Raw genomic sequence first — 26,638 nt, 5'->3', positions numbered from 1 at the left:
GATCCCTGCGCGCACGGCGTTTTACATCGGGTTCCCGTAGCGTCTTAGCTAAGACGCAGTACGAGAGAGCTCTCGTAAGAGAACGTACTCGGTTACTAAACGTAACCTCGGTTCTCTCTAGAAGAGCGAACGAGTACTGCGTTCTCTGCCGTGCGTACGATTCACTCTGGTTCGCTTCGGCGATGAAATAAATCAGGTGAGTCAGCCTTTTCGAGCTCCTTTTATAGGTTGGGCCACACCCGTTTCGGCGGGAAGTGGCAAGAAGTGCGCGAAGCGCCCTTATTGGTCTGATGTTGCATCAGCCTGCGCTCGATAGGCTGTGCAGTTGCCGCAGAACAAGCCAGTGAGCGAGCGAGCCGTCTCGCCTATGGCTGTGTACTGCTGCAAATGCGCTTTACAAAAATACAAAATTAAGGATAATTTTTTGCTTCAGTATTTCGTGAAAAGAGACTTTTCCCGTAGCGTCTTAGCTAAGACGCAGTACTCGTTCGCTCTTCTAGAGAGAACCGAGGTTACGTTTAGTAACCGAGTACGTTTTACTCAAATCAAAAGGTCAGATGCTCATGAAGTGACTCTCAGTGCAGTTCTGGAGATGTTGTTCATGTGTTTACATCCTCATTTAGTGAGAAGACAGACGTTGAAATTACCACGAACGTCACGCACGCTTCCGTGTGTGTAATAAAAAAAAGAAGTGCTTCTGCGCCATTAATTAACACAGACATGCAGGATTCATATTTAAATAGACTTTTCCGGATTAATATTTATAGATATTAATCCATATCGCGATTTGATGTGCGTGCAATGACCTACTTTTGATTAATTCATTTAAAATTTGACAAATTCTGTGACATTCCACTTTAAACTGTAAATTCCATTTTTATGACTGGATTCCGCGATTCCGTCCGCGTTTTCTGCATCGCGGAAATCATAGGGCCCTACAGTAGACATCTGCCTGCTGTTCGTCCGATGCCTTAAAACCGATGTATCTCCATTCAATGGAGCCAGTTGTCCTTTTTTATACTAGTTGTGCAGCCTCTGGGCTGGTTGCGGACGACGCCATGTTCAACGCGAGGGGAGGGGGAACAAAATCAAGGAGGCGGGGGTGAGCACAGCACAGAAAAGACAAACAAGCAAAGTGCCGGAATCAGAATTAAATATAAACAAAATACCGATATATAAGATATGTCAAAATCCAAATAGTGTTTAAAAAATATCTTAAATTTATATTTTAAATATCGAGATATTGCCCACCCCTACTTACTATTATAATAACAATAAATTATGTATAATTAATTTTACAATTACAAGTAAAATGCAAACCCTAACCATACAGTATTTGCATCTAGTTAATTAATATTACTCACTACTTAAATGTATAATTACACTGTAACAAGGACAACTTAAAATAAAGTGTTACCTGTGTATATATATATATATATATATATATATATATATATATATATATATATATATATATATTAGATATATTATATCATATACATTATTTATAAATTAAATTAGTTATGGTCTTGCATTTCAGATAAAGATAAAGCTAGAGACAAATATCAATTTACTGGGATACAATAAAACAAGAATAAACTATTTTATTAATAACTTTATTTAAATAATTAAAAAATGTTTTGCTTTGTAAACTATTATTTTGCAGGCAACAGACAGATTATTAAAAGTCCCTCTCGATTTAATAAGTTCTTTTTATCCCAGCAGGGGTCTGAATGTGTTATATTGGAGTAGATGGTGCATGTGGGCTCTCTGTGGAAAACCATCCTGTACTCAGGCCAGCCTTATTTAAAGGGCAGCGAACGGGGATGACAACACTTTGATATTCTAATTTGGTTATTTGGCCAGTTTATTGCTTCGTGGTGGGAAGTTAATAAAACGCCAGTAATAAGTCACGTTTCTCATTAATTACTGTAATAAAACATCAGGTTCAAAGATTCCATATGGACCGAGCTCATCTCACCTCCCTGGGCACTTAGGCCAGAAACATTGTCGACTCAGGGTCATAAATAAGCAACACAACATTAGTAATAAAAATAAAAATCATTTGAGTTCCAATAATTATTAAATAAATGCAGCTTTGGTGAGCAAGAGTACTGTTGCGTTTCTTTTTGTCAGCTCAGTGGGCTTGCTTATTTGTTTTTTTTATAAAAAAAAAAGAAAAAAAAATCACAAAGGTATATTTTTGGAAACTTTCACACCAAAAGTGAAATGAATAAGACTCATTTGAAAAAGTAACTCAGATATTTTCTTGTAGATTCAAGGGTAATCTGATTATGTGTTACTTGTAATGCATTAACCCCAACACTAAGTATATTTTTATAAGATTCTCAAACTGTTGCACCACCATTACAGTTGTTGATTCGACAACAAATAACTGAATTAAAACCCTCTATTTGTGGTTGCCAAGGTGATATATCGGACGATATTTGGCTTTTTTCAAATATTGTCATTGGCTGATAAGTTTATCTGCTTGGCCGATGTGTTTGATGTGGGACTTTTATTTTGACGGCTCTGAGAATGGCAGCGCCTGAGCACACACTCTCTTGTTTACTGTCGGTGTTAACAGTTCTGTCTAATATGAATAGAGGTCTGTCTAATAATCAGATAGAATGGTTAAACAAAGGAATTAATCTATACAAATGTATTATAACGATTGCTTTTATATTATGAGTACTAGAAAGGCAAACATTATAATACTTTCTCGTTTGCCACCCATCTGCATTAAGCAAATATGCATTTATTTAATTTAAACAAACCTTTTACTGACTAATGAATATTTAATTTCAGTAGTTTAGTAGTTTACCTTGCAAACTTGGTCGAATCCAGCTGTGAGATCTTGTGAAATGTGCATTTTTATCCAGCATGATCACGTTTTATCTGTGACAGTCGGCCCGTGTTAAATGATTGCTTTAAAATTTAAATGTGATTTCAAATTATGCTGCACTTTAAACATTCGCCCACTGTCATATTTATGTAATGTTCACTGTGTGCTGTATGTACAATGAGGGTTAACTTGGCCTTATTTGAAAAATATGATTCCCAATGCACACAAACTTCCCAGAATACTAAGTGCCCTGCTGGTTACAGTGGTTACTTCCTTTTTATTTGTATTTTTATTAAATATTTATTTATTTGTGAAAATACGTTCTCATCTAAAGTATAAGTATGTTTATTTTACACATTTATTTTTTGATCCATTGTCAGATGATTTCAAATTTCTTAAATATGAAAAAAAAAAAACAATAATAACAGTTGCATGAGCTTGCATAGGGAAAGTGTTAGCATCAAGTTAGGTATGCTACGGTCCACGATGTGCTTGTCAGTACTGTTTGAAGAGCTAAATACGTTTTGGAAATAATCAAATAACCAAAGTGACTACCTGCAATTTTCAAGGGTCATGATTGAATGTTTATATAACATATATATATATATATAATATATATATATATTATAAGTGCTGCATTGACAGAACAACAGTCCACAATTAGCTACCTGTCATGTCACTGACAGACATGTGACATAAGAGCTTGCGTCACGGGATATTGTTTTGCTGTCAATCACTAATATTACTGGCTGCCAACCTATGTCAGGTAGGGAAAAAAAACTATTGTAAAGGAAACAGGTCAATTTAGCTCAAAGGGAATCATTTAAGATTTTAAAGGGAATTTGAACAGAATCACTGTTTCACGGCTGATCACTGAGACGCCCTGTGATTCACTGAACGAGCCGTTTAACATCAAATCTGCGCTGGATATTAATATCCAAAGTATAGTGAAAACACTATCAATTAGCAGAGTAACAAGATCGGCAGTTTAAGACATTAACTTGTAAGCACAAAACACAAGATACTTCTCTTTTCAATATGAATAAGGCTTTATTAGATAAATCTAAGACATATAAACTAATCTAACACATAAACGCACGCACTCACACATTCACACAAGTTGCAGGAAGATCGAAAGTTAGGGAAAGATGAGTTTAAGAGAATGGAAATATGGAATCCCAAGTTTACAGCAATATGTTAAATTGCATAGACATGAACAACCATCAATCACTTAATTAACCCTCGCACTGAGTTCCTCAATGAGGTTAAAATTATATTAGATACACCAGCACAAATGTCTGAAGGTACATTGCCTGTGTAAAGTTGTCGCTGATTGGCTGGAAGTTCAGTAGTCCTTGAAGTGACATCTTGAGAAGGCCCGTGGTGTGTTGGGCGTTGGCTGAAGATGCAGAGAGTTGTGTGTAGCTGGCTGAAGTTGAACTCGACGTTACAAAACTTAACTCAGAACACGAAACACTCAAACGGAAAAGAAAAGAAGTAAAGTTTGACGAGACTATAGGTGAAGTTTCTTCTCACCGTGGCTAAGTAGCAGCAGGCGTGCATGCTTAAGCACGCTGGAACCGCGCTCAAAGAACAGTGATGACAAACAGCATGGCTAAAAGCTAAAGCTAAGAAGCAAAGCTAAAAGCTGGCATGACTGATAGCCAAAGCAAGGCTAGAACTAAAAAGCAGACATGACTAATAGCAGAAGCATAGCTAGAGACTAAAAAGCATAGCTAGAGACTAAAAGCAAGATTTTATGGTGTCCTGAGTATTTAAACTGGCCTGTTGGCCACACCTCAAATGTTGTCTTGACCAATCAGATATTGTCTTGGCTCGGGGGTATCATAAATCATATGTTTATCTTACCAAGCATGTGGTCCGAATTTTCCCGCTCTTGCAGGGTATAATTTTGGACATGATTCCTATAACACGAATATGATACATTTGACAAATATTTGATTGTCAGGACTATTTAAAGCAAGCAGATTCGATAACATAGATACTAGACATGACTATGTATCCTTAAGCTATCCCATAGTTATTAAAAGACATACACAATAAGTGATTATAACATGATAGTCAAATGTGTGGGTTACATATAAATGAATATGGATTTAAGCGATGGACTGATATTCATTCAGAAGTCATTTTGGAGTTCATTTTGGTCCATATACATGTAGAAAAGACAGTTTCTTTGCCATTTTCTTGGCAAAGATGTCTGTGGAGACCAGAGGTTCAAAGCCCCCTTCCCCTTAGGAATTTCAGTCTGGTTCTGTTAGGTGGGGGGAAGTCAATGGAAGTGTTTAACTCTCATGGGTTTACATGTGATGTCCAGAGTTGCATTTCCATTACGAACAACAAATTTGACACCAAATTTCTCTCCTTCGAATTGAAATTGTAAATAATTGTTCTAGTGGTGTTAATGTTGAAAGCTGTTGTGTGAACAAGTTGGTTGCTCATCTTGCTTGGGACTTGTGGCACAGAATGTTTTATGACTTCCTGAGGAATTCGGCTCGTGTTTCAAACACAGCCCTGATCGACTCTTTAATTTGTCTGGTTCGAGTTATTTCTGCTACACTATTAAACAATGCATAATTGCATGCAAGTAACTCTAAACCAAAACCTAATCCTAACCATATAGTATTTGCATTTAGTTAATTAATATTACTTATTAATAATACTACTTAAATGTATAATTACACTATAACCAGGACACCTACAAATAAAGTGTGATCTATTTTTAATGATATATATTTATATAACATAAAACATGAAAAAGATAAAGACAAAATGACTAAATGTAAAGCGAAACATATACAATTTTGCCTATCACAGTTTCATGGGAACAAACCAAGCTCTAGGTAATATGTAACAAAGCTCACATGCATTACAGCCGATACTTTCTTTTCTTTTTTTTTCAAGGATTCAAATGAATTGTGAGCTACTTTGGCTTATGATGACTTGCATAAGTAATATCAAACGTATTACTGTAAATAAGTCATTTTCCCTTGAGTATTTTCCCCCAGGACTGTACACATGCAGCATTTGTGTGCATAATGGATGACTGAGGGAGTATTATGTGTAATCACACCCAGCGAAGACCCCACAAGCTTGTGATTTACTGCTGTCAGAGGCATTATAATTGCACGGGCTGGGAATTACAGGGCATCCATGAGAAATAAATCTTAATCGTGCTGATTTTCTGCTGCTGCTTATTAAGTCTAGGAGGAATACATCTGTTTGTTTGTCCAGTTTCCATTTTTATGCAGCTTAGCCGAGACTGGGCTGCGTGTTCTGTTCTGTTGAAATGAAAAATGAACTTTGAGTCTGGAATCTTATCTTTTTCCTTGAATTTGGTGTTTGTAATTTGCAGTGTATTTTGGAGTTTATTTATAATGTTTCATGCTTATATCTGACTCACAGTTCTGTAAATCGATGTTTTCTTCATTTTAAATCAGTAGTGTTGTTTTTTAAAACTATGCCTGGTACTTTGGTGCATAACGTGTGCAATATTTGTGGCTTGTTGAGAATGTGTGCTACTATACGTTTCTAAGCAATGCCAAATTTAGATTTTTGCCTGTACTCTTAAAAATAAGAGTGCCTAAAGCAATGCCCTGGAAGAACAGTTTCAGTTTTTACTACTTCAAAATTTCATGTTTATTTCAATTAGATGTTTATATATATATGTATAGCTTTGCCCCTCGGAGGTCACATTCATCATTCGCAATGATGATTCATTTCAGAATAGTAACTATTTTAAAACTTAATGTTACTCTTTTTGAGATATAAATTACCTTAATTTCATCAGTCATCAAGAATCTGTGCTGTAAACTTAATGTTCTTTGAAAAAAATTAATTGCTTAATCCATTAATTAATAAATTAATCCAGTGTTTAGTTGATCCTCTTAAGAAGTGGTAACTATTCAGTGTAATTTGTTACTGTACTTAAGTATCTTTTTGGCTATTTTACTGAGAATCAAAGATATTACCAACTATCATGCTGTACTTGGGTGCATTTTTGAATAAATATAAGGTCTGTACTCTTTACTCTACATTTGTGATAAGTACTGCAATTTTTACATTTGACATTTGCGAGCATGACAGAGAAGAACAAACAAAAGGCTTTAGCCGAGAGACATGAAATGTTGGGTGAATCCTCATGGACCTGGGCAGCTGTAGGCGGTAAGCTACTGGATTTATCTTCCTGAGGATCTTAAAAGGACCAATATAATGTGGAGCCAGTTTGCGAGATTCCACCCGCAGAGGCAGATCTCTGGTTGCGAGCCACACCCTCTGACCCGGATGAAGCATCAGTCCCAACCTCCGATGCCGGTTCACCTGCCTCCGCTGTTGTTGAGTGGCTTTTAGGAAAGCTGCCCAGGCCTTCTTCCATGCCTGTTGACAACAGTGAACTAGTTGAACAGCAGCAGGAACACATACCTCTGGCTCCTGTCCAGGGAACAAAATGGGAGGGAAACTGTACTGGCACTCAAAAAGGGACATGCCTAAGGAAGAATGGTAGAGAGTATTATGTGCAAACTCTGCCCAGATTAATCCAGAGCTCCAAGTGGTCTGATTGTCTGCTGCCAAACATCTCAAAGTTTTCTCTATCTCCTGATTCACCCTCTCTGTCTGCCCATTAAACTGGGTGTGAAAACCAGATGACAGACTGATGTCAGATCCAATGAGACGGCCAAAAGCCTTCCAGAACCGGGAGGTGAACTGGGAACCTATATCGGAGACAATATCCTGTGGGAAGTTATGAATCCTGAACACATGCTGCATTAGGAGCTCTGCAGTCTGGCTAGCTGTGGGAAGTTTGGATAATGGCAGGAGGTTACAGGCTTTGGAAAATCTATCCACCACCATAAGAATTACTGTATTACCTTGGGATTCAGGCAGACCTGTGACATAGTCCAGAGATATGTGCGACCAAGGATGTTTAAGGATAGGTAGAGGATGCAGTAGTCCTTGAGGGTGGGTTCTGCGCTCCTGGTTCTGGGCACACACCGTGCAAACGGCGACAAAATCACGGACGTCTCTTTGCAACTTTGGCCACCAAAATCTCCTCTGGATGAGCTTGCAAGTTCTAGAGGACCCAGGGTGACCAGAGGGGAGGGAGGAATGTGCACACTGCAACACATCAGAGTGTAGTCGGTTAGGAACAAAAAGACGTCCTGGTGGACCATTACCTGGATCAGACTGCTGCCGTTGGGCCTTCTTAATGGCAGCCTCAATGCCCCACTGGATAGATGCTATTATTCTGGAGGTGGGAAGGATGGGTTCTGGTCTGGCCTCCTCCTTTGGGGAGTCAAACTGCCTCGAAAGTGCATCTGGTTTTGAATTCTTGGAACCTGGGCGGTAAGAAAGAACAACGTCAAAGCAGTTAAAAAATAGTGCCCAGCAAGCTTGGCGGGAATTCAGTCTCTTGGCCTCCCGAATGTAGGTTACGTTTCTGTGGTCTGTCCAGATGAGGAATGGGTACTTGGCCCCAACCAATGTCTCCTCCAATGCCACCTTTACTGCCAACAGCTCTCGGTTTCCAATATCATAATTCTTCTCTGCTGCAGTTAGTCGACGAGACAGATAAGCGCATGGGTGAAACCTGTTGTCGACCCTGGCTCTTTGGGACAAGACTGCCCCTACCCCCACATCAGAAGCGTCAACCTCAACCACAAAGGGCAACTCTGGGTCTGGAAGGGTTAAGATAGGGGCAGACGTAAAGAATCTTTTCAGCTTGTTAAAAGCTTGACTGGCCATCTCAGTCCACATGAATGATCGGGCAGACTTCTTGGTGAGTGTGGAGAGAGGTTCTGCAACAGAGCTGAAACTTCTTAAAAATCTTCTATAAAAATTTGCAAACCCAAGAAAAATTTGTACCTGCTTCACAGAATTAGGCTGGGGCCATTCCTGTACCCATCTGGATGTTGCCCTTGGAAATGATGAAGCCAAAAAATGGGGTTGAAGACACATGATATTTGCTCTTTTCCAGCTTGATGAAGAGGTTGTGTTTAAGTAACTGGGACAAGACCTGTCGAACATGTTGAATGTGTTATTGATAGTTGCATGAGAAAATGAGGATATCGTCAAGGTAGACAAAAACGAACTTGTTCAGCATCTCCCGCAAGACATCATTAATCAGCGCCTGGAAGACGACTGGGGCATTGACCAGGCCAAAGAGCATTACCCTGTACTCATAGTGGCCTGCCTGTGGTTGTTGAAAGCTGTCTTCCACTCGTCCCCTTCTCGAATCCTGATGGTAGGCATTTTGGAGATCTAATTTAGTGAATATGGTGGCACCTTGCAAGGCCTGAGGTCACCATCCCTCTCAACAAAGAAAAACCCCGCTCCACCAGGTGAAGTTGAAGTATGAATAAAACCATTATCCAAGGCTACTTTGAGGTACTTCTCCATAGCGGTCCTCTCAGGGGCAGAGAGAGAGAGTAAAACATACCCTGCGGTAGGCATGCTCCAGGAACCAAGTCTATGGCACAGTCATATGGTCTGTGGGGAGGAAGGGAGGTGCCTCGGGACTTGCTGAAGACTTCCTTGAGGTCAGCATACTCTGGAGGAACTATGGACAGATCAGGGAGAAACACAGGAGGCATAATACTCTGGGTCTTCGAAATGGGAAGCTGCAGTGCATCCATGGCCTGGGGAACTTGAGGTGACTCAGGATGAAATGGTGGGCTCTTCGTGGTGGCAGATTTAAACTGATATACAGGTAGCTCTTGAGTATCAAACCTGTATGGATTGAGATTGGCAGGCCACCTGGATAGTGTCGACATTGGCTCTGGGTATACCTCCAGTTTCTCGGTAGAATGGCAAAAAGAAAGAGCAGAAACACAACAGTTAGTTCCCTAACCTTTAACTACACCTCTAGACCAGTCGATATTTGGGTTGTTAGCCATGGAAATCCAAAAACTAAGGGGAGTTATGGTAACTGGATGACAAAAAACTGTATTAGTTCCTTGTGACCCCCAATTTCAAACTGAATGAACAAAGTGCAGTGACTAACCTGTCCCGACCCCAGAGGTCTGCCGTCAAGAGCCGTGATGGTTAGAGGTTTCTGGAGGAGCATGGAAGGAATGCCCAAACGTCTGGCTAAATCTAGATCCAAAAAGTTCCCAGCAGCCCCAGAGACGAAAGTTCTGGTTGTTGTGGAAGATGGTGGCTTGGATAGTAACTCCAGAGGTTGTAGGATGAGGGAAGATATCTACTCTCGTTCCAGTTCCCCCTTTCCTGGACGAGAACTGTCTTTTCCCGACAATTCAGGACAGTTGGATCGGAAATGGTCAGACTTTCCACAGTACAGACAGCGTCGATCCCTCATCCGTCGACCCCTTTCTGTCTGGGTTAATGTGGTTCGACCCAGCTGCATGGGTTCCTCCAGATCACTGGATTTCCCAAGTGGTTCAAAATATTGGAAAATTCCTGAGGACGATACACAGTGGTCTCCCGACGTCGTTCCTGTTGTCATTCTCGGAGACTATGATCTATTCAGATAGCCACCTCAATTAAGGATTCCAAATCGGGAGAAGGGTCTCTAAAAGCTAACTCATCCTTGAGTTCCGGAGACAAGGCCTGGTGGAATGTGGCCCTTAAAGCTCACTGGTCCCAACCACTCTCTGAAGCTAGGGTACTTTGAGTCTTCTCTCAAGGCACACACCTTGAGTGGCTGGCTGCTGCCTGTATGCAGTGAGTGGTCCCTGTTGGTCCCACAAAGCCGAGGCCCAGTCTGAAGCATTGCCAGTAAGATGGGTAATGGTGTAAGCAACCTTGCTGCTCTCTGTGGGGAAGCTGCCAGGTTGTAACTGAAATGCACTGGTGCATTGAGTGACGAACCCACAACACTTCTCAGGACTGGCATCAAATCGTACTGGTAATTTGGGTTCTGACAGGGCATCTTCCACTGCTTGAGAAGGATTACCATGTGACAGCTGAGGCTCTTGTGATGAAGAGACTGGAGTCTGAAGATTTAAATGTCAAAGAATCACAGTAAGGAGTTGCTGAATGACAGCAGCTTGCCCTGAAATGGCAGACAGAATGCGATCCACATTAGATGGTGGTGGACTCTCCTCCACTGGATTCATGTTTTGTGGTTTAGTCTTGCTGTAACGAGACTGTTCTAGGTGGGGATTGAACCCGGATCTGTTGGGTTCAAAGTCACTGAGTTAATGGATTGAGCTAACTCCCCACTAAATGAATCTAATAGCAGGGATGATCAAACGGCAAGGAGTCGTGGGTCTTCAACAAAAGACAATCTTTACCAATAAAAGGTGTAACAAAACAAGAGAAGCCGAGATTCCAAAAAACTGTACAAAGAAAAATAGACACAAGGGTCCAAAGACTTAGGCCCTATCCCAATTCTATTTTATACCCCTTCCCCTACCCCTCCGCCTACTCCTTCCCCTTGAAACAGAGTGTCAAGGGGTAGGGGAGAAAATATTCCCCTAAGGATTAAGACAGCACTACTATGCCGTCACACGTCATTGTTCGTCGTCTAGCTCCTACAATACACACATATACTGGTGTGCTGGTGTGCATTAGAGCCTTTAATTATCGTTCTGTATTAATGAGCTGCTTACTGACACACACAGATCATGCAGGTCATGACGCACGGAAATCATGCAGCTCACACATCCAGGAGAAAATAAACTTGTCAGCGCTGCCCCACGACTTTTATTTGCTACATTATATTTTCCATCGACGAGAGGATACAATCGCTGTTTTAAAGTAAACTCACTCTAAAAAGATAAACACACAGATGCGAATACACGCAACTTCCATTTTTCTTTCTCTCTCTCTCTCTCTCTCTTTCTCTCTTGAATAGGCAATATTTGAAAAAATGGTTTAACGATTTTTAATTATTGGGGGGATTAGCCCCCATCAATGTCTACGGCAGTTATCGCCCTGATCAGACATGAAAATATGCTGTGGCGCTATCATGGAGTCTGTAATGATATGACATTAGCAAATATAAGCGATTTTTTTGCAAACATTTCTTTGAGTAACATGACCGTTAATATGAATTCACGATTGAATACAACATAAAACAAATGATTACTTTTAATTAAAATCTTTATTTATGCCAGAAAAGCTTACATTTATGTGTCCTTTTGTTCGCTGTAGCAGCCATGTTGCCGAGATAATTCATACCCCTTCGTTTGAAGTGTGGTCCTGAAAAATCTTCGTTTGAAGGGCTATCTGGCCATTCCCATTACCCCTACCCTCTCCAACCAAAAGAAAATCGAGACACCCCTACCTCTTTACGTGAACGCACAAAACGGAGGGGTAGGGGGAAGGGCTAAGGGGTAGAGTTGGGATTTGGCTTGCCACAGGTAACATAGGCTAAAGATTGAACAATAAGGCATGGCACAAACACACTTAAATATGGCAAGATACAGGTGTGATGCATCAGGCATAATGAGTGGTAGTGTTCAGCAGGAGTCTAGTGAGAGACGCCACCTGCCAACCAGGATTAAAATAGCAGTTCAGTTAAGGGTTCCTTACAACGATAAAGCATATCATGGAGACATTTTTATCATCGATGATCAAAAATTGTCATATCGCTCATCCCTACATACCACAGTTGATTTTTACCCAGATTTGGTGCATTGGCAGGTTTTAAATTCAAACCCTGCTGGTAACCAAACAGTTGACGGTATCCATTGACTTCCATAGTGTATGATGATTAATCAGAATGTCATATTGAATCTTCCAGTGATAATGACAGACTTCTCTCTAGTGAATTATGCAGGATTCTTCAATCATTTAATCTGCTTGATCTCTGCCCACTGCAAGTTTGCTTTCATCTGCCTACACTTTTGAGTGCCACACCCACATCGCAACATCCAATCATCAATCAAGGAACAGAACCAAGTCCCCACACTCCTTTTTTTCCTGTTAATCCATTCCACTTGGATGTACGTCACAGTAGAAAGAAGAAAATATCTCAAGTAACTTCAGTTTTGTCATGACTTTAAGCTTTTTGCTTGTCAGTGTTCGTCTCAAGATCCTGCCACCCAAATGGACAAATGTTCTTTCAGAAGGGAGTCTTGGCACAGGTGTCTTTAGTTTATTCCTGCCCTTTGCTGACTTGCAGAGCAGCTTTTTGTTTTCTGGCAGCTTCATTTTCATCAAGGCATCTCCGAGTTCACCCACGCCACTAACTGTAACAATGTCATTTTCCAGAGGCGGCTTGAATTATAGATGAGCATATTTACTGACAGGTGATATTATAGCTGAGATGGAGAGAGAGGCAGGGGGAGATTTACTTATCCCTCAGGCACAGGAAATGTGGAAGACGGGTCTCTGGAGCTCATGAACGAGAGAGGGGAAATGTGGCCTTGATTTCTGCAGACAAACATCTGCAGCTCATTTGCAGCAAGTGTCAGGAATGTTGATGCAGCTTCTCACATGTGATCATTGTGTTGTCACTTTGTTCCCTGATAAATTTATGTAGCGTGGATCTCCCCTCACCATCTGCTTTTCTCTAAATTTGCAAGTGCACATGTTGCGATGACGTAACATGACAGCACCAAAATGCCTTTATTGCTACTGTGCCACAGCAGATAAATAAAGTGTCATTATTGCTTATCTTGTATCATTGAATTATATTGTATTATATCATCTTCTTTTTTTCTTTTTCTTGTTTACTAGTACAAGTGTGCATTGTCCAAATGCTTTGTGTCTGTGTCTAAATACTTTTATCTCTTATTAAGTGTGTTCTAACTGGAAAAATGACAAATGGGTCACTAATGCTTTTTGTCCATCTACAAATTAATAGTTTTTTTATTTTAGTTTTTTTTTTGCAAATAAATGACATAAATATTATTATAATGAGTTGATTACACCTATTCTGAATATGATATTGATTTCTAAATTTCGTTGTTTTTTTTTTGTTGTTTTTTTGGGGGGGCTGGGGGGGTAGATATCAAACATATATTTCTGATATAATTTGTCCTGATAATATAATAAAGAAAAACTAATTAAAAAGGATGACATTCTTGAAAACTGAAGTAGTTAGCATAATATTTGCATAAAACGTATTAGTTTGTTTGTCTGTTTTGTTTGTTTTATTTATGTGGTGCAACCAATACAATAAACAAACAAATAAATAAATAAATACTTGAAAAAGAAAATAGGAATATATTGACAATATGCAGTTAAATAGTTTTGATAAAATATATATAACAATTTTGTTCTCAAAATCAGTGTCATGTTATGTGAACAACAATGTCATGTAACAATGTAATGCAACCAACACGTATATAAAAAAGTATTTAAAAAGGTCACAAAAAAGATTCGTAATTTTTTTTACAAAAATAAAATAAAATAATTGATTAATCTTGAAAAACTATGTTAAAATTAAACTAATTGAAGTGAAGTGTGGTCGAGTATGAAGAACCAACTCGGAATTTGGGGTCTGCATTTAACCCATCCAAGTTGTTTTAACAATATATTTAATATGGGTGTATAATATTTAACAATATTTACACCATTTCTTGTTTTTCAAGTTTTTCAAAATCAACATGAATACTAAGTTAAGTCTCTCTCTCTCTCTCTCTCTCTCTCTCTCTCTCTCTCTCTCTCTTTCTTTCTCTCTCTAACTGTAAATAATGCTGTCTTCCCTTTGTCTCTTTTCCAGGGCCGAGTAAACCCTGTCAATGTGACTCCTCCCATTCAAGCTGTGGATCAAGACAGAAACATCCAGCCTCCATCAGACCGTCCGGGAATCCTGTACTCCATTCTCATTGGTAGGTTTCCGTCAGGCTCTCTGTACTCTATATTTAGTCACTACCGGCATTCAAGTCCACATTGTGCAGGAAACAGGAGAGGCAAAGCAGAGTGGTGGTTGGTCGGAAATTCAGCTGGAGTCAAATGCATTTATGCCGTGGGCAAGGTGCGCCCACCCACTGTGCTCTGAGATGAAACCTGGAAGTGCAGTCGAGGAACTAAAGCAAACCACAGGAATGGTTAGACCTCCAGTCAGGGATATGTCAGAACATATTGTAGGTGATAGTCGTACGGCTTGACAACACCAGCCTTATGCTTTTAACTATCAACAAAGCACTCAATAATGTGTGCCACTATTTATAGAGGAAGTGCATTAGTGGTTTTAATTTGCCTTTCTGTTTGAAGTATGCCTATGAAAATAAATACACTACTGAATACGCCTCAAAATCATGGTGCCCTGGTGAGTTATGTTCAGTGTTGGGAAGGTTACTTTGGAAATGTAATAGGTTACAGATTACAAGTTACCCTGTTTAAAATGTAATAGTAGTGTAACTTTTTCAGTTACTTTATTAAAGTAATGTAACTAATTACTTTTGAGTACTTTTTGATTACTTTCTAAATTTGTGAAAATTAAAGAATAATAAATAAAAGCATATACATCATCTTAAATACAGTTATCTAATAAGCATGTGACGTATTCTGTGTAATAAACTCCTGAAACATTGGTGTTTTTTTGAAACTGCTGTCTCTGTATATGATGATAGTTTTCTCAAAATAAGTAAAATGCACATGAAGTGACAGAGCAGTTCTAGAAATTATGTTTATGTGCTTGTGTACTCCTATATTGAGGCAGCAGAGGTTGAAAACACTGCGAGCTTCAGTAGGCCTATGTCTAGTAAATGAAACCATGTCTTTGCCATTAATTTACAGGAGGGGCGGACTGGGAAAAAAATTCAGACTGGAAAATTCAAACTCACACAAACAAATTCATGGACAAAACTATTTTTTTGTATGGACCTGACATAAAAAAGGTTTAAATCTTTAAATTGGGGACATGCAAAATAATTAAAAGTTCTCTCCTGAACTGCACCTTCACTTCTATTTTTCTCTTCAGTCTCTTTATTTTGCCCTGTTATCCATCTCTCTCATGACTTTAATACTCAAGATTGAACAAAACTATACTCTACAATACAATACTCTACAATACTACAATATCTTTATAGAAAAATCCTAATACTGTACACGAGTCATGTTTTTCCCTTACAAAAAATTACCATGCTTTTATTAGCCTATATAAAAGTAAAATAACCTGTTTTTTTTTGCAAATGGATTTGTATTTATTTTTAAATAAATACATTTGTAAAATAATTTTACATTTTTTGTTATCACAGTTAAACAATAGTAACCATTTTCTCTGGATTTACAGTTAAATATTAAAATGTTAATTTTCGTAAGGGTTGTGTTGTTGTCTGTCGTAGCTCCCCCTAAACCTATAAAAAAAATCTGATTTTTTTTCAGCTAAATTACTACTGTAACATTACAACTGATAATAATGATGTCCTTTATATAGTATTTTGAGTGATGACTGATGAGCAACGTGCTGCTGCTTGATTAAATAAATAAAAAAACAAAGACAAAAAAGCATCTTTACAGATGAAACTGACCTGAAACCCTGAACAGTAGTTCTGCTTCTCTGCTCCAGCAGTCCACTCTCTCTCTCTCTCTCTCTCTCTCTCTCTCTCTCTCTCTCTCTCGGATTGATTACTCTGAGTCTGATCCAAACCGTTTGGCGGAGGCGCGGAGAGCGCGCGAGTCATGACTAACACTTCATGACTTATTAGAGATTTAATTATCAAATGGCGGATTCGCAAATGATCGCGTGTATCAAGTGTACTGACCTACTTTTGATTTAGTCATCCAAAATGTGGCATATTCCGTCCGCGTTAGGCATTCCGTTTTTATGACTGGATTCTACGAACCAAACTGTGTTTCCGCATCCCGGAAATTATTAGGGCGGTATGTCTCAGAATAGTCAGTGCAATTTGGGAAATAAATCAGTTAAATCTGTATGTGGATGTGTGTAAATATTCAAATGTAATCCCCTTTGTAATCGTAAAAAATTTCATAAGTAACTGTAATTTAATTACTCATTTTTTCTTAGTAACTGTAACTAATTACAGTTACAATAATTTTGTAATTAAATTACGTAACGCCTTACATGTAACTAGTTACTCCCCAACACTGGTTATGTTCAGTGCTGAACTCTTGAATGCAAGTCACTCATCTTGCGCATCCCTTCATTTATTTAACCTTCTGTTTTTTCTAGGCAAACCTGCATCATATGCAGAGTATTTCTCCTTGAATCAAACCACAGCTGAGCTTCAACTCCTGAAACCCATCAGCAGGGAACAGTACCAGCATTTGGACTTGGTAATCAAGGTAATAACCACAACACTATCTATCTATCATCTATCTATCTATCTATCTATCTATCTATCTATCTATCTATCTATCTATCTATCTATCTATCTATCTATCTATCTATCTATCTATCTATCTATCTATCTATCTATCTATCTATCCATCCATCCATCCATCCATCCATCCATCCATCCATCCATACACATAGTTAGGTAGGTAGGTGGATGGATGGATGGATGAAGAGTTTGGTTCCAAAATGCAATAAATCCATTTTGATTAATTTGAGTAAAAGTTTATTCTCTTACATTTAACTTCCAAAAGTGCATTCCTCTTTGCCATGTTACATTCATTTAGTTGACTGGTGCTATGTGCTGTATTAACAAAAACATAAATGGCATTAATAAAAACACTAACACTGACAAGTTACGCAATATCACGTTCATAATCGAATGCAATTCATCTAATGAACGTGATATAGCGTTGCTTGTAAGTGATCTACGGATCTGTGTATTCAATGCATTTTAATAATTAGCCACATTTTTGTTGTTGTGAAATTACCTGATAAAGTTGACTATGGCGTGCTAATATTTACTTGAAATAGATTTGCAATCCTCTTAAATGTAAAACCACTGTACACACCAAATCAAGACTACATAAATGTATAACAATACAGGTCATTATCATTAGCTCTGATAAGGTTGTGTGTGAAGCTTCTTTTTTAAAATAAAACCATGTATTAAGATAAAGATATAAATCTGTATATTTGTATTGCATAATAAAAGTGGTGCATGGATGTAGAAGATTAATAAAAAAGATAAAAAAACTAAACTGAAAAAAAAAAAAAAAAAAAAAAAAACCTTTAGCATTAGAAACACTGTCTGTTTAAATATCAGAATCAGACTCAGAATTACTTTATTGAACCACACTGGAAAATTATTTGTTACGAGCAATGGAAAGTAGGTCAGTCTCGAAACCTCACAAAAAATGCATGCCATGGTTCGGAGAAAGTTGCTTTTATCTTCATTAAAATTTGAGGGGAATGTTCCTCTCAACATAAAGAACACATTTCAGTTTGTGTCATTTTTGTGCTCAGGCCCTAATAATGACTACTGGTTAGGTTGCAACCCTCTATGGACACCTTGGCAATTGGATCGCCATTGGCTAATATATATAATATTTGTAACTTTATAATATATAATATTGTTAAACACTTTTAACATCAGTCAGTAAAGTAGTAGTTAAGGTAGTATTATTAGTGTTCCTGTAGCTCAATTGGTAGAGCAAGGTTGGGGGTTCGATTCCCTGGGAACACATGATAGGTAAAAATGTATAGCCTGAATGCAATGTAAGTAGAGCTGTTCCGATACCCTTTTTCTCTTCCTGATAAAGATTCCGATACCTGGGCTCAGGGTATCGGCCGATACCGAGTACTGATCCGATACCTGGGTGTGTATCTGTATATACAGCTGTATATACTACTAGCCCTTTGTAAATTGCTAAGAATTATTTTATGGTGTGCTTCAGACTTATCCCTTAATAAAACATGAACAAATGCATGGTGAACTACTGTATTTATTACTGTATTTTTATGATCTGACATGAATTTAACAGTAATATTATATATTTTCTTAAGCGAAAAAGTACTTCAAATGCAGTCAAAAATCTAATACCGCAAACTAAAAAAGGTATTTTAGTTTTACAATATAACTGAATAAAAAACTGCAACAAATAAATCTAGGAATATAAAAAAAATATATATTAATCAGATATATATTAATCTCTTTACAACAAAACAAGTAAAAAACAAGCAGCCGTCTAGGCATAATTATTATTATTATTATTATTAATAGAGACGTATTATTATTACTACATAGAGATATAGCTAAATTTACTGTTGGCTACAACAGTAGCTTAATATATTGTCAATTTACTCAAGTTAACATTTATTTTGATGGGTTGCCATGAAGATCTTTGAGTGTCTGTGTTTATGATATGACAGTTTTTCAAATGAAACGGTAAATTCTCATGAAGTGACGGTTTATGAGTTCGTGTCCTCATATAGTGACACACAGCAGAGACTACAAAACAGCGAGCTCCCGCGCATCTGCGCCCATCACCCACAGAGATGTAGAATTTGCAGGAGTAATATTTAAATAGTATTTTGCAGTTTAATATTCACAGACACTAGTATATATTCGGCTACAGTCTAGAACCCTGCTCTTAGACTAACACGGAAGTGACTGAACGCTGCTGCGGGTACCGAATATACTTGGGAGGTGGTAACTTACTACCGGTACTACAGAGACGCTGGTATCATCACATTTTTTAATTTTCAGCACCGACTTGGTAGTGAAGTCCCAGTACTTGTGGCATCCCTAGTCACCGTTTTACTGTCTGGTTGGTCCAGTATGAAATACTGCTAAACAGTGGACATACTGCTAACCACTGATCTATAATATAGAAGTGGCTTCACTGTCTGTTGGCAGTTTAGAACGCGATGAGCGATCCAGTCATATATAGATCAGTGCTGCTAACGCGTTTTCATTTCTTCTTCGCTTCTCTAAACAGTGGTTGCTTGTGGCAACACAGCACAACTTTCTGTGTTTGCAATACATTCTGAGCAGCAAAGAAGAACCATGCAGCGTTTAAGCAAAGCTAGCGGTCATAACTAGGTCTTGTTTAAGAAAATGGTATCGGATCGGTATATGGGTTCATGCACTCGCCGATGCCAGAATTTGTTGTGGTATCGGTGATATTTCCGTTTACTAGTATCGGAATCAGAACAACTCTAACTGTAAGTCGCTTTGGATAAAAGCATCTGCTAAATGCATTAATTTTATTTAATTTAATTTACATTTTTAATTTAATTTAATTTAATTTAATTTAATTTAATTTAATTTAAGTATTATTTAATATAACTTAAGTAATTAGAAGTAAATTTGATAACCATGTTTGAATGCATATTAGTCATTTTAACTGAATATTTTAACTTAAGAGGTGGTTGTTTTTTCTGTCATTCAATGTTTCTGACAAAAAAAAAATTGGGAACAAACTAACAAAAATACTGATAGGATAATAATGATACAAATTCTAATAATAAGAACTATTCGGTTGTTCAGTGATGACGTAAGAAGCGTTGTTTCCGGGTCCAAGCCTCAACTCGTTTCACTGGAGAATACTACCTCAGCAGCCGTTTATGAGCACTGTTTATTCATAATAATCATTTAAGCTAAACGCGTTCAAACATACCGTATACACTACAGCCTCTGTGCTCACAGCATCCCAAACACAAATAGCTTTTATATATTTTTTTATATTTATATTTTAATTCTCTGGCTATCTGGCACTTCGGTATGGAGTTAAAGAATAAGGTTAGAATTATAACTTTTTCGGTAGAATTATATCTCATTGTGAGTTTATATTAGCACGTTTTGTTGTTTTCTAGTAGTATATGATAGAGCGTTTGGACACGGAAGCAGTGCTATGTGACGTCAGATTTAATAAGCGGATAAAACACACTAAGGATTAATGAGCTGCTGGATTCATGAATATTAATCAGGTTTAGTGCGTTCGCTTGAACTGATTTGCTGAAACAAAACGGGGACAATAATAGGTGAGTGCCAGCCAATGGGATTGCACATTAATAATTCCATAGGAACGCCGTTATTTTGACAGGAAAATACAACAAAGAATATTGTTTAAATGTAGCGAGTCAATTCACTCACTCACTCACTCACTCACTCTCTCTCTCGGTCTCTGCGTGTGTGTGAGAGAAAGCGACGGTGATTTGTGCACCTTCACACTAGAGTTTAATACAGGTGGCTGCATATCCATTGAGATGAACTGAGAGATATCACAGATCGCTTGACAGAAAGTGAAACTCCGAAGCCCTCAGTCAGAGTCAGAGTGTTAGAGAGTGAAAATATATCTGTGCAAAATTTATACTTGGCCTCCAACTCACACACTGGCAATTATTCAACCCGCCAAAGTGGCTAGTTGGAGTCAATGTGTTACCCGCCACGAGCAAAGTCATACATACACACACACACACACACATATATATATATATATATGTATATGGGAAATATGTATATGTGTGTGTGTGTGTGTGTGTGTGTGTGTGTGTGTGTGCGTGCGTGCGTGTGTGTGTGTGTGTGTGTGTATGTATGTATGTATATAAAACAATAAACAATAAATAATGTAAGACATCAGGACATGATATATAGGTACACGCATTAAATACCTAACAAATAAATGATTGAATGGAAAACATTATTTATGATTAAATTGATTTATGAATGAATGAATGTAAGCTCAGTAAAATGAAATGTCAGACAACAGTAGATAAAAAAAAATCTCATTAGTATTATTAATTTTTTTACATACATATATAACAAAAATCAGTATCATTCATGCAAAGATCGTAGACATTTTTACATATTTTTCTCAATTATTCTCTAAAAGATTGAAAAAATAAATAAATAATGCTTATGTTTATAACGTCATTTAGAAATAAATGTATCCATCATGGATAGCTATGAAATTTGTGGTGATTATAAAGATTTATTAGTTAAATAAATGTGTGGGCACCCTGGACATGGCCAGAATGGCAATATGCTCAAGCTTAATTATAATATGATAACAATATCTGATATGATTTCCATCATTGTGAATTATGATTTTTTTTTCCAATTTTCTTTCCAGTATTTTAAGACATATATGACAGGGCTATGAAAATGTATCACATAACTAGCAATAACGCCGATCTCGGAGGGGAAATTATGGAATTGAGCCAAGAAGTTCATGAGTGTAGAAACTGAACATCAGGGTCTAGAATGTTAGTCTGTGCAGGAACAGGGTGATGATCCATAAAGAACACTGTTCATGCTGTCGGCCTTTTCACATTGGGAAGGGAGAGGTGGGCATGGGCTGGCTGTTGAACCCTGTAGCTCTTCTCAGAATCAAAGAGAACACACTAGCTGCATACTGCGATACTGCTATGGCTTCATAAGTGTGAATCGATTCCATTCCAGTTGACTACAGGGATAATCCTGAGAATATTTACTCACTCTCACATTGTTCCAAGCCCATATGATTTTCTCCTGTGTAAAACAAAAGGAACATGAATTAAATTTGAGAGCTGCAAGAAGGAGTTTTACATTTTAATTAAAATTTTACATCACAACAAAACTTACATCACCTATTGGTCTGTTCATCGCACAGAATGAGCATAGTGCACTAGTCATATGCAGCATTTTCATGATACTTTAATGCAGATTTGGTGCTTTCATGTATTTTTTGGAGCATTCAGCCCATGGCCACTGCCTGCTTTCAGTGTATGGAAAAGAAAAGCTTGAACATTTTTAAACTCTTTTGTGAAAAGAAAGTCGTACAGGTTTGAAACAGAATGAGGGTGAGTAAATGATGACAGGATTTGTATATCTGGGAGAAGTCTTTTTTTTTTTTTTAGAATTCAGGTTTTGTTTTTTATTTGGCTATTTCTGACACTCTCTCTTTTCTATACCTGTTTAAAGTGTCTGCGCGTAGAAGGGTTTAATTGAAATGAGTAGAATATAAAGGGGAGACATGTTTCCTGTGACTGCTCAAGCCAGACTAACTCCATTGACCGGTTGGTCTCAGTTGTTCACACTGACAGTTCTAGAGTATATATTTGGCTGTTAGACCTTTTCCATTATGTAAAAAACAAGCACAACATTAATTTGCACAATTAGTCCATTAGCAATGAAACCACACATCATAGAGTGTGCTGCAAACAAGATAAAGAATATGTAGACCACTCTATATATGTAAAGCTGATAAGAAGCAACACAAATATTTATGTAAGTATGTACTGTATATATGTATGTGTATTATTTATTTATCTATGTATTAAATAATAATAATAATAATAATTAAACTAATGATTTACTTCACACTGTAACACTGCCAGGTATACTAGTACTACAGTTTTATTATTATGATATTATACAGTGTGTGTGTGTGTGTGTGTGTGTGTGTGTGTGTGTGTGTGTGTGTGTGTGTGTGTGTGTGTTGTAAGCATGGGCATATAACAAATAATCACAGTAAGATTTTTTTTTTTTTTTTTCGGATTTCTTATGATGGGGCTATAAAAAAGTAAATGTTAATACTGTTGTTAATAAAATAGATTTTTAATTCTATGTTTAATTATTATTATTATATAGTACTATTGATATCTATATTATGTACTTTATATGTGTATGATTTTTGGATGTCTTCTCACATTTCATGGTGCATTGTTCTGAGTGAAACAACATAATAATAATAATTAATATAATATAATACATTCAATTAATAATAATAATAATAATAATAACTTTATAATAATAATAATAATCATCATCATCATCATTTTTCATTTAATTTAAAAAATGAATCAATCAATCAGTCAATGAATCAATCAATCAATCAATCAACCGTGTGCGTGTGTACCTAAATAATAGTTGACAAAATACTGACGATATGATTTTTGGATTTTGTCTACTCACATTTTATGGTGCAAACTTTTGGGAAAAAAACTACCTAACAACAATAATAATAATAACGACTGTCACTGTCCCTAGAACATACATATGTTACTATGGAAGAAGATTAAAGAATTTTAATACATTTTTGAATTTTTGAAATAAATATTTTATTCATTCTGTTTAATGTTCCCACTACCAAACTGAAGTGCTGATGTACACAAGATCAAATGAATGATATTCTTCACACTGTATCGCATACTGCCAGGTACAGTAGTTTTGCAAATCCGTGTAAAATCAGCAACAGAGTAACTCTAACTCTAACTCTAGATTTCCCTAAGGGAATTTCAGTTGTAGCACCACACAGATAAGAAAAAAATCTGTCCTATTGTGACAACAGCATGTCAGCCAGTCAAGATCTCAGTTTCAAAGCAAAAGCAGCGGGGTTGAGCCCCCATTTGAGTCCCCTCAAAATCCAATCACGTAGTCCGTAAAATCCAATCACGTAGTCCGTACGCTGCAAGAATCCCAAAATTCCTCCATTTACATATATCTGTCAGTTGGATTCTGTAATGCATCAGATATACAGTGGTCCCAAAGTATATGGACACTTAAGCCACACTTAAAAAAGTCATTGTGTTAGATCCAATACAGAACAGAGTGGCAACATGACATTTTTATGTTTAGTATGCATTAGACCAGTGGTTCTCAACCTTTTTTTCCAGCGGGCCGCATTATGGTCCAAGTGTAAGTCTCGCGGGACGCACGCATATAATTGACATATTACGTAACCAATACAAACCAACCTGATTTATAATATTATAGCCTAAATATTATGATATCTAATCGATTATATTCATTGAAATAAATAAATAATTCTACTCCCCATAAATAAAACTCTTGATGCTGTCTGGAGCTGAAATTTTTTTTTAAAGTCGGTACATTTAGTAACAGCACAATGAAGTTGCGAATGTAAAGCCGGTATTATAAGCCTGTGATGGTCCGCTCTGCAACAAACATATGAACAAACAGTTTCCCAGAATTATTTCAGATCGCTGTCTTTATATTCTTTATTGACGGATTGCACAGGTTCGATTGGCAATGGGCTTCTTCACACTGCCTGAACATGTGCAATTGTGCTTTTGAAGACAACTGACCACGCGCACCTGTCCAAGTTTTTTTCAGGCCTGATTTGCCTGAACTTCTTCAAGTGAGTTGCGGGGCAAACCGAAAATCCTCCTACTGAAACTGCGACTATTCTTTTTTGTATGTGTTCATTCGCTGGTATTCTCCACATTTCTTTTTTTCTCCCTTAAAAACAAAATTGCCATTTCTGATGCTCAATTTTACTGAACTAATGGCTGTTGATGACTATTTGAATTGATTTCTGCCAAAGTGCGCACTTGTATGTGTTCGTAATGTAATGTAAGTCTGCTCATGTCTGAAAATAATTTATGAAAAACAAAATAATTTCACATAAAAACATTAGGCTATAGCTTATATTTCTTAATTTAATTCATTTTTTAATTAATGTAAAAAATAAAATTAATTGTAAAACTAAAAGTTTTTTTTTTTTTTTTTATTGTGTTCAGCATATGCCGGGCCACATTTGAATTTGTGATGGGCCGCATGCGGGCCGCGGGTTGAGAACCACTGCATTAGACTATCAGTCAGTAGTCTGTGTGGGCAGAACCTGGGCATTACTAGACTGGGATTAGCTTCATTGATAGAATTATAATCTCTTTCTGTAGCTTTAATTATCTGTTTAATAATGCCTCGCAGTGAGCCAAGTATACATCACACCACCAAAATATACATCCTTTCTTATTTTCATGCTTCTACAGAAATGCCTGCAAGGTTTCAATTTAAGCATGAGAGGTAATCTAGTTGAAGCAATAAATATCATTTTCTGATTCTGAGTGTTTATCACACTGGATGCTGTCTATTCATTCATATTTCAGTTCTGTCAAGTCTTGTTGATTCTCAGTCTGTCTTCCCTACCTTTGAATGCCACTCAAAACTTGCCCTTCAGCCTAAATTGCAGCTGTATAGAAATACGTGCTGTCACTCAGATGACTAAATCTGATTTTTCTAGTTTGCTAATATGAGAGTGATGATATAGTACAGCAGGACTGAATTCATCTGTACTTATACTTGAGTAAGGCAGCCTATAGCTTAAGAACTTATCTATAGTCTTTTACCATTTATATATATTTCTCAACTGCACCAAAACTGATAAATTATTTGTTATGCACATCATTACAGATGCATTTCTCCTCCAGTTTTATAGGTATTGCAGAAAATAAGATTTTGTGAATTTTGCCTACGGTAAATATAATCGTCAGAAGTCAAAAGCTAAATGTAAGATATCAACAAATTCCACCAACGGTCATGTGACTTCAACGTCACCAGCATTAAGTGTCTGACAGCTCTCTCAGTTTTTATTTCAAAGAGATTTTCGCTAAAAGTTTGAATTTGCAAAACGTGATTATAAACACCATGCAAGAGGAAATGGTTTATGTCAGTTATGTCTCCGATAACCTTAAAATCTGTTTAGAAATAGTAATAGCAAAGAATTTAACAATTCTGGTACAGAATCCATTGAGCAGTTCTGGTGCCTTAGTTGCATGAATCATTATTTTTATTACTTTTTATGAACATATATTTAGGGGAAAATGCAATTTCATGGCAAAATCATAAAGCGTTCAATAATAAATAATTTTTAATCAAAACAAACCAGTTATACTGTTTACACTAACTTTGTTTTAATCGGTGTCATAAATGCAGTCTAATAATTATTGCTAACTATATATTAGAACCTAAAATTTGATTCATTTGTGTTGTTATTTGACTACACTGATACACTCTCTGTTTTGTGCAGTAGATTCAGTGGCAGTATTGAGCTATTGTTGAATAAATATTGCAGGAAACATTGAGTATTTTAGTATGGCACTCAAAAAGTGTTGAATACACATAATATGAACAATGAATCAGCAACTGAACTGGTTTAACTTTCACAGTGTAAAAAAAAAAAACCTGCTAGTGTTTGATTCATTAAAAAAGAACTGACTCAGAGTTATTTGTGTTGAAAACAACTACACTAATTGTACTGTCTGTTTTGTTAAGT

At 37.1% G+C, this 26,638-nt stretch overlaps 1 protein-coding gene across 4 annotated transcripts in view; it reads left to right on the top strand.

The window, feature by feature from the left end:
• Positions 1 to 26,638, top strand: part of LOC132122007 (protocadherin-15-like) — a 252,976-nt gene that overhangs the window by 70,413 nt on the left and 155,925 nt on the right. For all 4 annotated transcript variants that reach the window (XM_059531804.1, XM_059531803.1, XM_059531802.1 and 1 more), the window contains exons 9-10: positions 14,499 to 14,607; positions 16,914 to 17,026. In XM_059531804.1, the coding sequence (XP_059387787.1) occupies positions 14,499 to 14,607; positions 16,914 to 17,026 (222 nt within the window). The remainder of the gene's footprint in view (positions 1 to 14,498; positions 14,608 to 16,913; positions 17,027 to 26,638) is intronic.

The sequence above is a fragment of the Carassius carassius genome, chromosome 40 (assembly GCF_963082965.1).
Source record: "Carassius carassius chromosome 40, fCarCar2.1, whole genome shotgun sequence".
Lineage (NCBI taxonomy): Eukaryota > Metazoa > Chordata > Actinopteri > Cypriniformes > Cyprinidae > Carassius > Carassius carassius.
This window is presented reverse-complemented; position numbering and strand designations above follow the sequence as displayed.